Here is an 18166-nt window from a genome sequence, read left to right on the forward strand (position 1 = left end):
GCATGAACTATAAAGGCCAATCGCCCCCAAAAAATATTCACAAAAGACAAAAGACAATGTTTCATAAATATTGGCCGATATGCACACGAGTACATTTTGAACTCACCTTTGTTCAGATTAGTTTGACCGGGGGAGTGGGGGCCGGGGGTGGGATGCTCGCTGCGGCCTCCTGACTTCCTGAGCACCATGTGCCCCTGGATTTCATAATCATTATGAATTAGATAAACATGACATAAAAGGGCTAGAAATTATCCTTTGTTTTTGTTTGTTTTTCAAACCGCTTTGAATAGTACTTCTCCTACTTGACTTTTCACTTGAATATCAAATAGGCTCCATACTCTTTGATTAAAATATCGCTTGCTTGACAAATAAATTGTTTGTTTTCACTCACTCTATTATTTCGTGTATAGAATGTTTCCATGTCATTCCTCTAAGTAGTTGATGAAAGACTCTATGGCCCGAATTCACAAAGCAAGGTTTGAGCTCAGACCAAGGTTTGTCGTCAAACCTCCTTTTGTTTCGCCAAACCTCCTTTTGTTATTTACAAACCTGGTTTGAAAAGAGCAAATGGAGGTTTGGCGAAACAAAAGGAGGTTTGACGAAAAACCTTGGTCTGAGCTCAAACCTTGCTTTGTGAATTCGGGCCAATATGTTTCGTATCATTCTGTAAATCGCATGCAAATCGGATTTGTAACACACCTTAAGTTTCTGATAAAAACATTGGGAGAGTTCCAACTCTATAATCAGAGCCATCGATCAGTAGAGTTTGCCCAACCCAGATAGAATCGGACACAATAATAACCGCTGCTTTGTTGGGCAAGCACAAAACTGAAACCAGTTGACAAAACTCAGTGCAGATGGCTCTGAATCTAATAGTGGCAGGAGTCAGGACGCCATCTCCAGAAAGAGGGAAAATATTCATTTGTAAAAATGGCATAATAAGGGAATGAAGGTATTTTTTTCTTGTTTGGCGTTATGGTTCAGGTAAGGACAAATAAAAAGTGTAAAATTAATAAAGTCAAACTTGGAAAATGCATAGACAAATTTGAGAGTATGACACCGATGTTGATTTCTCTTGTATCTGTAGTGTCCACCTACACTGTTGGTCATAATGGTGGAATAGTTATTTTTACCCCAATTTATTGAATGATTTTGACGATGATTTATTCCTAATAGATCTAGATAATAGTATACATTCTCAGATTTTATTGAATGACAACTGGGGAGTGTTTGTTTTGCAAGACTGCTAAAGCTGTGCTACTATGCTAATCAACGAGGGGACCTATGATATAACATCCACGATTCGGCTATAGATGCATGTAAACACTCAATGCGAATCTTGCCCTTGATTAATAGGAAAAGTCATTGCCATTAAATTGATCCCGTGAGAATATTTTTGTATGTTACAGTCTGACAGTCGTCCAGGATCAAAATTATTGATCGGTCGGGGTTCCCTTTTGTACCCGCAGAGAAAGCAACAGGTCCAAAAGTTTCCCCATTGACGTCATACAGTTCTTTGTTATTATGCAAGCCCTCGTTGCATGCGCTATGCGTTGCGCATGCATAAAAAAGATCCTGAAAACAATATGCACGCAGCGAAAGTAAAGTAGACAGAGATTGCGAGAGATAGATCTACAATCTTCAGAATATTGGAATAAACATTTTGATTCCGGATCGCAACAAGAAATATTGGATAATAAGAAATAGTTTTGAGTTTTAGAAATGGGCAAGAAGAACAAGGTGGGTGATGGAGAAAATCTAACAGACGAAGAGGATTCTAAATATGGTGAGTTTTGTTCGTAAAGTCGAGTACGAAATGAGGGTTTTCACTTTCATGCGCCCTTCTTGTGTGCGGTTGCTAGTACCATAGCGTCCTACGCTACACCGGAGGGTTGGGCTTATATTGCTCGCAGCGTTCCGTTGTGTGGTTTAGCAGCGGCAATAGGCTAAATAGATTCGCTTGCACTTTGACTTGCAGACGCGTTTGCTTGTGGTTGTACTTTAAATCATAGTGATGCGATTTCAATTAGAGTCGAGATGTCTCTGTCTATAGAATATAATTGGGTTTAAAGGTAAAGGCCAGTTATGGTCATGCGATTGCATTGTGAAAGAGGAGGCGAGTTGGCTCAGTCGGTAAAGCGGCTGCCTGTCGAACCAAAGATCCCGGGTTCGACTCCCATCCAGGCGGATGACTGAAGTCTGCGTTGTGTGTTAACGTGCCCCTTCCCTTGTTCATAGACGCAGGTTATGTCAAGTGGAAAACACTCCGTCCCTCGGATAGGACGTTAAATGGAGGCCCCGTGTACAGGAGAGTCACCACCCTTGCACGTTAAGAACCTATTGCACTATTCGTATAAGAGAAGGGGGAAACCCCGGTGTAATGGTCCACCTGCACACCCCAATCAGGCCGAGTATACGGCATCTGCAAGAATCTTCAGTATTGAAGGAGGCAGATTATCTTGAAGAAGAAGAAGAAGAAGAAGAAGAAGAAACGTTGTGGAATTGATCAGAAAAGGTTGATCATCTAGCATCTGCAAGGTTCTGGAATCATCAAAATGATAAGAAATTTGGCCCATTCTTCGTAAAGTTACAAGCACTATACACAGAAAGATGAATATGGGACTACCCTATATCTCTCACAGACCATGAGAGAAACAAATTTACCAAATATATGAATTAGTAGGCGGTTTCCCGGCAAATTTTTTATCATCATGTATTAGTCGAAACATATTCTTTCACATGATTGGTAATGAGAGCTTCCATTTCATTTTTTGAAATTGGGGCGTTTCCAATACTGGTCTTTACCTTTAATAGCACAAATTAGTCTTTGGAACTTTATTATTAACCAACCACTTCTGAAGAAGTATCCAAGGATTACAGGATCTATACCTCTCCTCGTAATCGTATCATGAATGATGATGATGATGATGATGATGATGATTAATAAATTAATAGGGAATGTATTCTATGATTTTCTTTTTTCTTTTTTTTTGGAGGGGTTGGGGGGGTTGGGAGGGGATGTCATTTAACAAAAATAAACTGTCACTTTTGCCTTTGGATTTAGCGAAAAATATTCATTCAAAAGCATGTGATCAAAGTTGTCTTTGATAATAATTAATAGGTCTACATCATGTACATGTACAGTATATAGAGGTCTAGTCTATGACTTGAAATATTGATTAAGTTTTTTTTTTGTGGAATTCAAGATCATTCTCTACTCGCTGACTCAAAATGAAATTTGATATATTTTTCTTATGCTTACATCATCTCCTTTCTAATGCGCATTTCTCTTTCCTCATCTTCTTAATCTTAATCCCACATGCAGCTCATCATTTTGTATTATTTTCTGTACCCCCGATCTCTCACTTCTCTTTTGGCAGTATCTACTATTTGTATCATGACTGTGTTTTCCTATCTTTGTCATGAAAAGTACTGCCTTGTCCAGTTCTCGTCTCTGTTATTCCTAAGTATCATTTGAGGTGTCCGCACTTGTACAAGCATTGCTTTTTAGTGAACCCTCTGCTTCCAAAACGTTTTCCAAAATTGTTGTTAGTGTAAATAATTGATTTGTAATGTTTTGTTGGAAACATAAATAAATAGAAATTGAAATTGAAGTTTTGCACATAAACTTCTTCAAATTACTGTTTGGAATAAACTGTCTGGATAAACAACAGGTCCAGACTCCAGACACACACCGTGTGGGCATGATAAATAACAGAATTTAGAACAAGTTAGAACTACAAGTAGGTCAAAGGTTCCTTCACCTTCATGCATGCTAGGGTTTTGAATGGACTTCTAGATCTATAAACTATATTTAATGTCAGTAAATCAAATTACACAATTAGACGAATGAGCAAGGCCAAGGCAAGGGTGACTGCACTCAACTACAAAGTAGACCTGCAGACGACTGGGCAAGGGAAGGCAAAAAAAAAAAAAAAAAGCTACAAAAGACAGACACAACTTTCAATTTGTATCACTTTTTATAGTTATGCTTCATATAAATCTATTGTCATAGTTCACAAAATATGACCTCATGTACATGTATTTTAATAATTTGAATAAAGTTAATTTGATATCAGAGCCCCACAAAATGGTAAATACAATACCCTCAATATGGATAAAAGTAAATTCATTGCATATATTTTTTTAAACAAAAGAAAATGTAATAAAACAAGATATGTGTGATTGTGTGTAATACATTTAACCCTGCACAATTTTAAATAGTACCTTTAATGGGATTATAACCAATTAAATGTAGCCCCCCCCCCCCCACCCACCCAAGAGACAAATGTCCAGCAGTACATTTCAGTTGGCTTTAATTCACTGATGTAATATCATAACTCCAAATATTGAATAGTCCCTATTATCTCAATTTACAATGTAGGTACAGTAATTTATATCTTGAGCCCCAAAAGATTAAAGCCCCTCGAAAGTGTTGGGAGCCCAACAAATTTGATGGGAATATTTTACTTAAATTGTATCATAATGTGATAGAGGATGTCATTTAAGACACATTTCTGCAAGGATTTTCAAAACAAATTTAGGTTATCTGCATACAACAGAAAATTCAAATTATATATTCCTTTATCTATATTTGTCTTCAAACACATTCTTTTGGGAAAATCTTTGCACAAGTGTGTCTTAAATTACATCCACTGTCACATTATAATATTATATAATAATTCAAGGGAGATTTTGCCATCAAATTGTTGGTGAATTTGGGGCTCCCAATTAATACTTTAGACAGGTTTTAAATACATGTAATGCCTTTAATGGGTAAACAGGCATTTTTTTATCACCACAAAGTCCAACAGTTATGTGCCTTTAATCTGGATATGAATTTGATATCACCTTTGAAGGAGTGACTATTGACCGTGTATAACCAGAAAATAATAATTATTGATCAGCTTCTGAAGAGATGTGTGGAGGCCAACCTGAAGTGCAAGCAATAGAGTTATCTGATGTTTATATGCACTGTATGGATCGTACTATGGTCTGGAGCTGAGATGGAAAGTGCAAGGATATATTTATATGATCTATTTAAAGATTTACATTTACAGATGTACATGTACATGTAGATTGGTTCATCACCTTAAAAGAAACCTCACCCCAAGAAATAACTTTAGTTATTCTGAGATATTTCATTGTATTTCTCCCCACCAAAGTGTTTGGGAGAGGTACATGTATAAAGCAACAATAATCACAGTTTCTCAGCATGACATGGCCATCACCATTTTCTTGATAATGTGACATCCGAAGTATGTGAAGTAGTTTATCAAGTAAATGTAAAGAAGTTTATGGATGCTTTCTTCCCAGGTGTGTGTGGTGATGAAGCATTTCATTCACCTGCTATTATCCTTTGTAAAGTATTACTATTGCCAGAACCCAAATTGCATGAATAAGTTGGTGCTCTTCTGGTGTGAAGGTTTCGCATTAGTAATTTTAAATAAATGAACTCCAATTGTTCCCATGTTAGATTTGACCTCCTCAGCGATTTTCCCTCATTGAAAAATAAACATTGAAAAATAAATGCTTTGTTATTGAATTAAAAAGTCTTTCCACCTAAAGATTGGTGTACATGTATGTACAAATTTGCCTGGTACGTCACATAAAATGGCTGCACCCATGTCATGCTAAAAGGCATTACATCATGCCAAGAATATCTTCATTTTTTGTACTTTCCCTTGAGGAATATTGTACATCAAAGGGCAGAAATACATCTCATTTTTGAGCATACCTACACTGTACATTTTTGGGATGAGGTTTCCTTTTATACTCTATTTATCAAATTTAAGATATATTCCACATTGTGATGTAGCAATCATCCTTTCTCTTTATCCATGGTAGTCATTATAACGTTGTCTAAAGTGGAATGGATGAAATGTTTTCTCTTCCTAGTATTCTTGAGAATGAAGGCTATATAAATCTTAAATATTATTATTATTATTATTATTATTACAATGTATGTTTTTAGTTTATTTGAAAATGATTCTCAAAAATATTTGAATGGGTACATGTACATGAATGTAATATACAACTGTAGCAGGAATTGAAACATTGAGAATGATGCTAAATTCCTACAATATTCTCCATTATTTTCCATTGATTTTTAATAAATTTAGGATTACAAGGAATTGTTACATTTTATCTATCATTGCACTGAAATATTACATCGTGACATTGCATATGAAGCTCAAAGAATATTTGTAAAAAAATAGAAATAAAAGGATTGCTCCAATTTTCTTTTTTGTATTATTTTTGTTTCAAGTTTTAATCCAAAATTCTATGTTCGATAAAGTAAAAATCTATGTAGAATTCGATAATGAACACTTTTGAGGCTCTTTAATAGGAAAGATTCTCCTAGAATTCTGTCAAAGCCTGTCAACAAAAATGTATGTGTACACTGTAATTTGATTTTCTTTCAACTGCATAGTAAAAAGCGAGACATAGGCGCCATAAGCGTTTCCCTTGTTTTGATTTTGATTCTGATTTTTTTTTTTTTTTGGGGGGGGGGGGGGGCCTTAAAATTATTAATTTTCTAATTTTCGTCGATTTAAAATGAATGAGATCTAATGGAAGGAATGCACTGAAAAGGATTTTAAAAATCCCCCATTTCATTTCAGTACAAAAAAACACATTAGATTCACTCATGATCATACTGTACACGTACATTGTATTTTTATTACAGAATATGATTTCATAATCACCTGTCTTATATTTTCTCATTAGGTGTTCTCATTTGTCAATCTCTTTATTTGCCTCCATTTTTTATTCTTTCACTTTCACCTGTCCCTGTCTTATCATCCACAATTGCCAATTAATTGGCTTTCTCGCTTTTTCATTTTGTAATTAGCCATCATTGTGTGTGTACTAATGATTGTGCAGCCTTAATGCGTGCAAAGCACTTTCACCTCACTACACTGTAGTCTTAAATATCAGACCCTGTGTCATCAAAATAATTGTGATTTTCAATGTGAAATGTAACTTTCTATTTTTTTGGTACAGTAATACCAGTATGGTAGGAATTTTCATTCCAATATTTTGGATTATTTATTTTTGACATTATTTACACTGAAGCACAAGTGTTAGCCCAGTCACTGTACTTCTTTGAAAATGTTGTTAATTATTAATCCCATTGAAAGAAAACATGATCTGATATATGGCATCAATATGTTTTTTAAAATCATAATGATCTTGATGTGCATGAGTAAAGATGGCATTACGGATGCATTCGATCCCCATACACTGCCCCCTTTTCTTGAGCCTAATCATTATCCATTGCCAAGCACAGACTACCACCATAGAATTGAATCCATACAAGGATCATGCGTTGCGACTACCACAACCTGTTACTGCGTTGCTTAGCAACGTACAGCTACTCTCACAATGGATTCCTCCACGTACACAATGGGACAGGGTAGCTGAGCTCTTGTGGTGCTGGCGTGTATGTGTGGCTGCTTAGGCCTGAACAAAGTAGAGCCATGGGTTACACTGTAATATGTATCTGTTTGGTGCTGGTTTGGTGATTAGGAATAATAGATGGATATAGAGCAGCAGAGAGTAATGGAAAATGAGAAAAGGTTGGATGACTCTAATGTACATGACATAGCCATAAACAAGATCACATACTACTATGAATTATGAGAGAGAGAGGGAGGGTGGGAGAGTGAGAGAGAGAGAGAGAGTGTGTGTGAGAGAGAGAGAGAGAGAGAGAGAGAGAGAGAGAGAGAGAGAGAGGGAGAGAGAGGGGGAAAAAGAAGAAGATCTGAACATTACACTGTACCTATATAAAATTGTGGGATTAGGGAAAAAGGATGATTCTATATAAAGGAAAGTGACATTATCTCTCTATTATTTAAAGAACAGTTCTGGGTTTACTTATCATTCATAGACATAATTAAGGGGTTAAGGCGGGGGTCTTAGCCCCACCTATACATGTAGTACGGGATTAAGCCTATTCCACTTTCTGTTCAGACTGGCTTTTACCAAAGTGGGCTAAAGTTGGCTAACCCCACCTATAGTACGGGGTTAACTAACCCTGCAAAATAGCAGGACTAACTCCGCAATTGTGGTGCTCACTCCTGCTAACCCCGCAATTGCGGTGCCAAGCAAATGAGAACATGAAGAAACAAAAAATAGTCCGGTACTACGCAATGGAGCGTATCGCAGCTGGCCAGATGCGAAGTATGTCCAATCATAATATTCACGATATCCGGGGTTAACGAATTGCAGTGAGAACAGCGTGAATTTTCTTATTCCGGAATAGGCGCTAGTACGGGACTAAAAGCAGCGTGTGTGAAAAGCCAAAAAAATAGTCCGGGGTTAAGGATAGTACAGGGCTAAGCAAAGTACGGGGTTAAGCAAAACCAGTGTGAAAAGAGTATCAAACACTTCTAATACATGTAGATTATTACATAAATGGGTGGCAGGCCTATCCTATATTCTACAAATGCATGTACAAAATGTTACAGTTGTACTTAGGGAGCCATAATTACAGCAGCACAAGCTACATGTACATGTACAAGAAGCAGCTTTAAAAAAAAAATCTGGTTTTAATAATATATTGCCTATTTTTAGTGACACTGTAATATGTACATGTATGCACTATAAGTGACCATGTAGCGTCATGTTTGCTCATCAAATATAAATTAAGTGAAAGTCAATACACATGAGTCGACATGACAGTGTGCCTTGTACTGCCTAGTACTGTCTAGCATCATAAATTAAAGATTTTACCCTGTATATGCAGCTCAGGTGGCTCATTTTCATCAGCAAAATTGGTAAACTTTGTTCTTCTAGGAAGATTTTTTTTTCTTTTTTTCTTTCAAATTAGAATACAATTAATGCAAGAGAAACCATATTAAAGAATATACCGGTAATGAAAATTTTGAAACATTACATAATACATGAACAGATGTACATGTACAGTGCTGTATGAAGAATATTTCATTGACAACCTATAATTTGAATGGGGATGGCCTTTAATAAAGGGATCCAGTAACTTTGTCTCGGATTCTGTGAAACAAAATTATTTTTTAGGGCTTCAATACTACACCATATCACCGACACTGATAACAAGTAGGGCCGTGTATCTCAGATTTAACATTGTTAGACGATCCCTTTAAAGAACCAAACTTATCTTTTGTTTGACCTGCAGGAATATTAAAATCATTTAATTTGAAAGCAACTGTGAAATTACATTTTCTTAAAGTATATATAATTTATGTAGCAATATTCAATTCATATAAATGTGTCAGCTACACAATCTACATGTATATGTTTTATTAACTCAAAATCATAAAGGCACAATGGGGCATGACGTTAATCTGGCAATGTTCATGCATACAGTGTACAATTTAATATGAAATCTACATGTAGGGCATATGACAGATTCAGTATCAATTACACTGAGAAAATGAAATACATCCTAAAGCACAGATCTCCTTAAAGATAAGCTAATTTGTGTAATCTTATATATGTTCAGATTATATTCTAATCCTGCCTAATTAATTGACTCTTCCAGTGTACTTTGTAATTATTCTGTCTTACAGCTGTAGATGCAATACAATGTAGTTACTTGTATCAATGTTGCATTGAGAATAATCAGTATTAATGTGTTAAAATTCACGCTTGAGTTAGCGAATTGACTTCAGTACTTGTTGCTAAAAAATATGTATCATGTAGTTCTGCAGCTACATGTACAGTTGTACACTTACCTGTATATGTATATTAGCGTAGAACATCCAAGCATAATTCAACCATGTACATGTACATGTACTGTATGTTGTGGATCTTACAATTGGAACATAATTCAGATGTTTTACAATGGTTTTTAGTATTAAAGCTATAAATCTATTTGAAGGTTAATATCCATCACTTTACGAGCTTTATCGATTGTGTTAACTTTATCTCTTTTTCCCATCTTTTTTCTCAGTTTCTCACAGTATGCTCTCTCTCTCTCTCATTTTCTTTCCATCTTTTTTTCTTTCTCTTTCTATCTTTTTTTCTTTTTTTCTTTCTCTTTCCATCTTTTTTTTTCTATCTTTTTTTCTTTCTCTTTCTATCTTTTTTTTCTATCTTTTTTTCTTTTTTTCTTTCTCTTTCTATCTTTTTTTTTCTATCTTTTTTTCTTTTTTTCTTTCTCTTTCTATCTCTTTTCTTTCTCTTTCTATCTTTTTTTTTTCTATCTTTTTTTTCTTTTTTTCTTTTTTCTTTCTCTTTCTATCTCTTTTCTTTCTCTTTCTATCTTTTTTTTTCTATCTTTTTTTCTTTTTTTCTTTCTCTTTCCATCTTTTTTTCTTTCTCTTTCTATCTTTTTTTTCTATCTTTTTTTCTTTTTTTCTTTCTCTTTCTATCTTTTTTTTTTCTATCTTTTTTTCTTTTTTTCTTTCTCTTTCTATCTCTTTTCTTTCTCTTTCTATCTTTTTTTTTCTATCTTTTTTTCTTTTTTTCTTTCTCTTTCTATCTTTTTTTTCTATCTTTTTTTCTTTTTTTCTTTCTCTTTCTATCTTTTTTTTTTCTATCTTTTTTTCTTTTTTTCTTTCTCTTTCTATCTCTTTTCTTTCTCTTTCTATCTTTTTTTTTCTATCTTTTTTTCTTTTTTTCTTTCTCTTTCTATCATTATTTCTTTCTCTTTCTATCTCTTTTCTTTCTCTTTGTATCTCCCCCTGTATATACATGTATAAATTATCTCTCTCATGTTTTTATGATCCAATTTTGTACCACTTTCCTCTTTAACATGTTAACTTCTCTGTAATAAAATTCTTCAAAAATAAATGTCTGTGTTTATAATACACACACATGTATATATGACACATACATATCCATGTTAACATACTTGAACTTCATGAAGTTGAATCTACCTTTCTTGTTTTCTTTGCAGGCCACCCATCCAAATATGACCCAACATTTAAAGGACCCATAGAAAACAGGTAAGCAATACACGTGTTTTTATACAGTGTGTTCAAAGTGTTTGTGGCCCCTTGTACCACATCTCCTTATAATATGGTAACAATTATGTTCCTTAGCATATACAGTACCCCCTTCAAAATTATGCTAGTATTATCTGTTGACCTACATTTAGCTGTTTTCTATATTCCTTTACACAACATTACATGTACAATGTACATGTACATGTACATGTACCGGTATATAACTGCTCCCACCCCTCCCCCAAAAAAGTAAGAAAAAAGGAGTTTTTATTTCCCCTGCATCATAACTTGCTTTACATTTGAAAATTGAATCAATATTTCTAAATTTAGACAATAATTCAGTGTCTTAATATGAATTCTATTGTGGACAAAGGTCATTTGGGCCGAGATATTGATCAGCATTTATGGCCCACTTTGGAGTTAAATTATTATTCAAACCCAAATTATTAGTGGAGGAGATTGTCATTTCCTGTGATTTAGAACTGTAGAATCATGCTGTGTTTGCTTACATATAGGGTTATAAATATTAAAGCCATCGGATAGTTTGTTGGCCTTTGCTGACCTGTATGCATTATTCATTCATAAAGTTGGTCCTATAGTAAACTTGCTTTTTAGACTTGGTTTTAAGAAATTGTATTTGTTGATTTTTTAAGACTTTTAGTACATTGTGGATATTGAAAAGGGACTTTAAACAACATCATGTAGTCAGGTGGCTTATATAGTGAAACTACCCTTACATGCCGTTATGTGCTACCTTATAGTACAAATCTTGTAGGATATTGCTTACTATAATTTGTTGTAAAATTATTTTCTATTTGACTATATTTGAGTGCACAGTGGATATTGAGAAAAGACTTTAACAAATTTTACAAAATGTACACTGTACATGTACAGTACATGTACATGTAAATGGCATTTGATATGATGAAGAACTTTGATTTAATTTAAACATTACATAATTGTAAACAATGAATTCTAAGCAGTTAAACTCTTTTTAAAAGTGCCTTTTTTATTTTCTCTTTCTTGCAGGGGCTGTACAGATGTGATCTGTTGTCTTCTTTTCATAATATGCATTGGTGGTCTGGGTGTAGTGGGCTACCTTGGTAAGTGCATGTACAGTACACCCTGAACATTATTCAGTTTTAAAAAAAATGATGTTAAAAGATTAGAAGCGCTGTACAATCTGCATCATATGGTTTGGGAATATTTGTGACTTCAAAAGATCATGGCAACTGAACAACTAAACCTAACATCCTTAAATGTAGTACTTACAGTGTAGTAAAAGAAGAATTAGCATAAGATAAAGAAGAAGTAGCAATAGTACATGTAGTTGTAATAGTAGTAGAATTTGTAGTAGTAAAAGCAGCAGTAGTAGTGGTGGGGGTAGTAGTGGTGGTAGATGTAGATACCCAGGGAGAGACTAAGATAGAGATAAATAAATACATATATATATATATATAGAGAGAGAGAGAGAGAGAGAGAGAGAGAGAGAGAGAAAGAAAGAAAAAGAGAGAAAGGAAAGAATTATGTGGAAATTGGGAAAGAAAGAGAGAGAGAGAGAAAGAGATGAAAAATATATCAGAGGAGTCAGCACATGATCAATGGACTGTCATAGTAGCCTTGTGACCTCAGAAAAAACTCCAGACAACTCTCTGCCCTTATTTCCACCAGCTACATCTTTGTCAATTTTCAAATTTTTTTCAAATTGAGTTGAAACTGAATAGATACAGTGTTTGTTAAAAAATGATTGAATCAACCTCTTGTTCTTTCAGCCTGGACCCAGGGTAATCCCATTAGTCTCATCAAACCAACTGACAGTGTGGGGAATATCTGTGGCTACTCAGATACAGTCACGTAAGTCATTTGTATGATTTGTGGAGTACCACAGGGCACTTTTTTTGGACAATATTTTCCTACATTGAACACACTTTATACACAAACAATTTCAGGGTGGAATCAGTATGTTTGATTGATTGAAGAATTTTTTTCATTGAATTTTAAATTTCATTCTTGCAGTCTGAAGACTGTATTTTGATGGGTACAATACGATGTACATGATTAAAAAAATGCTAATAGAATATTCAAACAGTTCTGAAAATTTTTATCAATATCCAAAAATAATGGCATTAATGATAAGTGTTATCATTAGAGTAGCTTATAAGTGAATAGATTGCAATTGTACCTACAGCCTGTACAAATACAACTTTTCATTGATGAAAGATTTTTCTTTTTTTAGTACTAGAGAAATTGTTATCTTCACGTAAAAAATAATTATCATAAGAGTAGAATTAATACAAGTTCATTGAGATAGAGAAGATTTGATGAATTAGCGGACCATTACATTATAAAGAATAAACACTTTATATATATATATATATATATATATATATATATCAATAATGTATATTCATCTAATTTATCAACAGATATAACATCCCGAGTCTTTCATCTCAATTAGACATATTTTTGTTTTCTATTTAAAACCCATTGTATTTAGATCTTGTAGGTATTTTTATTATCTGTTTTAAACTGTAATATGATAAAAGAGCTTCATACTTTAACACCGAAATTGATGCTTTTCTAGCTATCTGCAGATGATTTATTATTCATAATCGGAAAGATATATATGTTTATGCTTGTATTTTCATTTTTTTAACTAAATGTTTCTATCACACAGAGACAAGCCGTATTTGTACTTCTTCAATTTCCTTGATTGCCTGAGCTACTCAACACTCCTCAACATCAAATGTGCCACCACACAGGTATCTATTGTTTCTTAATTACCCTACATGTTCTATACCATGTTTATACTCAGGTCAAGAATGGCTGCTTGGCTACTGAGAGATAAAATTGTTTTACTTTTTATTCTTCGGTTGTTTTATACATGCTTTGATGATACTTGTCCATGGTCAGTTTCTTCAACCAAATTCCTTACTCCATTCCTGGATCAAACACTTTACCTAACCCTAATCATCACCCTTAATCTAAACTAAAATCTAATCTTGACCCTAGTCCAGACTCTATATGTTTGATGAAATATAGCCATGAGCTATTGTCACCTTAGCTAATGTTGAATCACCCTTTCGTTATTAAAGCTGTTTATAGAAATGCCCTGATATTTACATTATTCCTCTGTTATTTTGCTAGTGATACCATGAATAAATATTTTTTTCTTTCTTGAAGCCACTAATTGATACAATTCTTTCCTCTTGAAGCTAATTTATGATTGATATCGGTTACTCTGACAACTGATAATTTTTTATTAATTTTTGTATCTTGGAGCTCATAAATGTGTACACTGTATGTTGAGTTTTTCAGTGGAGCAACTTTCTATAAAGTAATTTTCTAATCTTTTTTTATTTATTTTGTAAGAAAATAAAAGAAAGATGTTGGATACACTGTAGTAGATATGTATACATTTCTGTAGATTCTTATTAATAATACTAATAGTCCATTGGTAGTTTAGAAATAAAATAGACTAATATAGATACATTTGCGGGTATCATTTAACACTTTGATGTATTGTAAATTAATCCTACCTATATTTAAATTTCCTCTTGCAGATATGCGTGTCGTCCTGTCCAAACTACACTGCAGCCCCGTATACATCGGTAGCTCTGAGCCTGGCTGACAACCTCCCTCTGGACATATCTCTCATCAACTGGGATAACTTCATCTGTGACTATGACTTTGACCCTCAATCAGAGTACTTGACCTCAGGTGGAACCTACGTAAGTCTTTAGAAGTGGCCTCTTCAGGGGAGTGTTTCACAAAGACTAAGATCGACTTTAAGTTGGACTTAACTATGGCAGGCGGTTCACTGTTTGCTCTAACCATTTACTGGCATTGGTCTCTCAAGGGACGTACAAATCATGGTCAGAAATCTACAGAACTTTCATCTTTTGATAGTTTTTTATTGAAGGAAAACATATTATTCATATCATAATTGAGAGACCAATGGTGAGAGCAAACAATGGCATGAATGGCCTACCATAGTTAAGTCCAACTTAAAGTCGATCTAAGTCTTTGTGAAACACCCCCCTGATCCCTCTTTCATAAAAACTGTTATCAACGACAAAGTTCTTTGCTTTTAGCCAATCAAATGCAACAACTGCAGTAGTTGTGGATATTGACAGCAAAATTTATGAAACTTGTGCCACCAAGTTCTTATACAAGTGTGATTTTAACTTTCAGTGTTAGAGGGCAATCCAACCCTTGTAATAAGTTCAGTTGTATGAAAGCTGAAAAGTAAGCAAAACAGATTGGCAAAAATATACTCCATGGGAGCTGGTATACATGTACCTTACAATATCTGTGTTTGAGTCCGTAATAGAAAGAGTTGCCACTTATAGTCCAAACACATTGTATTTCTATAATCATGGTCACATGTGTCATTTTGATGTTTGCAAAGACAATATATGTGATGCATTTTGTTATTGAAATTGCTGAAGTCGATATAACACATTACATACTAAATTATCTATTCTTTCAAAAACGTTTGAGAATGTCATCTTATATTTTGAAAGTCATCCATGTATTACTTAGTACAAATTGAAGATGTTTTCCTATTGATTATCATTACAGGAAGGTACTGATGGTCTGGAGAAGATGTTTGAAGATGACAAGTGTGCATCATATGTGATAGCTCAATCTCCATGTAAGTTTTTAGCATCTCCAAACCAGCTCAATGTATGGAATTTACAAAGGAGGTTTAAACCTCCAAGTAGTGAGAAGGTTAAAACCTCATATATTGGAGGTACATTTTGCATCAATGACCAAAAAACAATGTCAAAGATATTTCAATGCTCATTTCTGTTATATCATTATGTTTATTATTGTCTGTTATTGTTTATATTATGTTTATATTATGTGCAAAAAAATAATTTTTTTGTTTCCCTTGAAAATGGATTTTCATTGAAACATGTACTAGGCACCGGTACATAAAAATCGACCACCACCTGTTTCACTGTTTTATTTAGTGAAAATGAAATATACTCATCAAATTTTAAATGTTACATTCCTTGTTTGACTCATAGATCTGGATCGCTGTATCCCGTCTTTCCTTGTTAACTCTCTGAGCTCCGTGACAGAAGTTTTCTCTGAAGACGAGTACATTCTTACCGGTCCTGGAGACTCTAACAATATCACATCAAGCAATGCTGGAGAGCTCTTTGAAACGTAAGTGTCTTGTTAAAGGCATCGTTTATAAATCTGAGATGCACTGCCCTACGTGTTATCAGTGTCTGTGATATGGTGTAATATTGAAGCCCTAAACAAATTGCGCTCCAAAATGATCAAGAAGTGCCTCAAAAAAGTAAAAATCTTTGAGTGACCGTTTATACCTTACTCGTTTTCCCCAATAGACTATAGTGTTATGAAAACTGTTAGCAAAACGCAATATTTGGTTCGATTTCCAATCATAAATATCTTGATAATCAGACAGACGTTGTTGGCTTGTAAAAGTCATGGGGTTCCTGACTGACCTAAAGATTTATAATTATCATTGCAGCATTAGCTAAATCCAGAATTTTGTTTCAGAATCTGAGACAAAGTTACCGGATCCCTTTAAAGCCCTTTATACAATCTGAATCTGCTGAAAAAAGGAAATTGTCTTTTGTCAATATCCAAGTTATTGTGCTTGATGATTAATGATTATGATACATGTTGCTACATATCATGCGTGTCTCCATATCCCAGGGGATGCTCAAAGGTCATACAAAGTATTGATATTACACTGCCTTAAGCCTAGCTGCACCAAGATGTTGGGACTATCCGAAGAATGACTTCCAACTAAATACCTACTGTGTATACTACACCTGGGTCAAGAGTGGCAAATGTACATTAATGTCTTGCCAAAGGACTACATTGCTACGGCTGTGATACAGCCGTTCTATTGGTTTCCTTTAAAGCCTGTTTGCACTACTTGTAGCTACTTGCGCCCTCTATATAGCAAACAATGCCTAAGCGTTACCAGTTGGTTCCCCATAATCCCCTTTTTCTTTTGTTAATTGAGAGCTGATTTGATGAGAAAACCACCTGTCAGTGACCATGCAGGGAGGTCTAATCCCTCCCGGCCAAACAAGTGCAGACAGGCTTTAGAATAGGTGTAAAGAATGTTAGTAAAATATGTTCCAACAACTAAGGTTGACTCTTCCCTTTTAACGCTTCTAATTTCTACATGACCATCTTCTCTGTATTCTTCCTCTGTATTCCACAGATCTGTCAATCTCATCCTGGATGTCTTTAACCTGATAGAGGTTATCTATCAAGATGTTGCAACATCCTGGTACCTCATCTTGGCGTAAGTATATGCAGATTTTAATTCCTGAAAGGAGCTAAATCCATTTTTGTAACTTTAGAGAAAAAAGAGTTTTGTTTACCACATTTTGTACAGGCATCTATGCAAAAGTGATATTAGAAGGTGCATTTGTTCATAATTGCTCCCAAAATTAAGGTAAATACTTTTGTTGAAAGACAGGTACTTAAAGAGAAGGTTGAGTTCTGGGAAGAGGTGAAAAATAAATTTGTGAGCGTTACTCATTCTTATTATGCAAGTGTGGAAGAACATCAGATAAGACATGTTCCCTGAAAAACATGGCTCTTCAAATGCCTTCATATTTTAAATATACATGTAACATTGTAAAAATCGGGGGGGGGGGGGGGGGGGGGCCGGCTTCTTACGCCACGTGTTCGTGTAGTCCCATATACATCATTCTGTGTACAATGTTTGTAAATTTACCAAGACTTGGCCAAATTTATTATCATTTTGATGATTCCAGAGCCTTGCAATACACACAAATTCTTATATGCTAGATGATCAACCTTTTCTGGTCGGTTCCACACCGTTTCTTTCACAATGCAATCGCATGACCAGAACTCAACTTTATCTTTAAGTGACAATGTTGTGATATCAATTACTAAATTTTCATCAAAAGTGGATTTAGCTCCTTTTGGAATTAAACTGTACATGTGTATCACATTATCATAGTAAAGAATAATCAAAAACATATCTGTTTTTATAACTGAGTATACAATTTTCAACCGATGTAAACCATATCAATTCAAATAGAATTAAAGTATTTATAAGATAATATCTCGTAGTACTGAAATTCAAATCTGCAGGTTAAAAACAAAATTCTAATAAGAGGGACCAAAATCTTTTTCCTGATTGTGAGTTCCTTGACACTTCTGGGCCCTGTTGCTTAAAACTAACCATTGATGGTAAGTTTGCCATC

The 18166-nt window shown here is 34.4% G+C and overlaps 1 protein-coding gene across 1 annotated transcript in view; it reads left to right on the forward strand.

The window, feature by feature from the left end:
• Positions 1-1581: 1581 nt before the first annotated feature.
• Positions 1582-18166, forward strand: part of LOC593044 (choline transporter-like protein 2) — a 28231-nt gene continuing 11646 nt past the window's right edge. Inside the window, exons 1-9 of the mRNA XM_030997088.1 lie at positions 1582-1786; positions 10883-10931; positions 11961-12034; positions 12704-12785; positions 13609-13693; positions 14495-14662; positions 15516-15588; positions 15968-16109; positions 17149-17232. Coding sequence (XP_030852948.1) covers positions 1723-1786; positions 10883-10931; positions 11961-12034; positions 12704-12785; positions 13609-13693; positions 14495-14662; positions 15516-15588; positions 15968-16109; positions 17149-17232 — 821 coding nt within the window. The 5' untranslated portion in view covers positions 1582-1722. The remainder of the gene's footprint in view (positions 1787-10882; positions 10932-11960; positions 12035-12703; positions 12786-13608; positions 13694-14494; positions 14663-15515; positions 15589-15967; positions 16110-17148; positions 17233-18166) is intronic.

The sequence above is a fragment of the Strongylocentrotus purpuratus genome, unplaced genomic scaffold, assembly GCF_000002235.5.
Source record: "Strongylocentrotus purpuratus isolate Spur 01 unplaced genomic scaffold, Spur_5.0 spur5_scaffold_4, whole genome shotgun sequence".
NCBI classification, from domain to species: domain Eukaryota; kingdom Metazoa; phylum Echinodermata; class Echinoidea; order Camarodonta; family Strongylocentrotidae; genus Strongylocentrotus; species Strongylocentrotus purpuratus.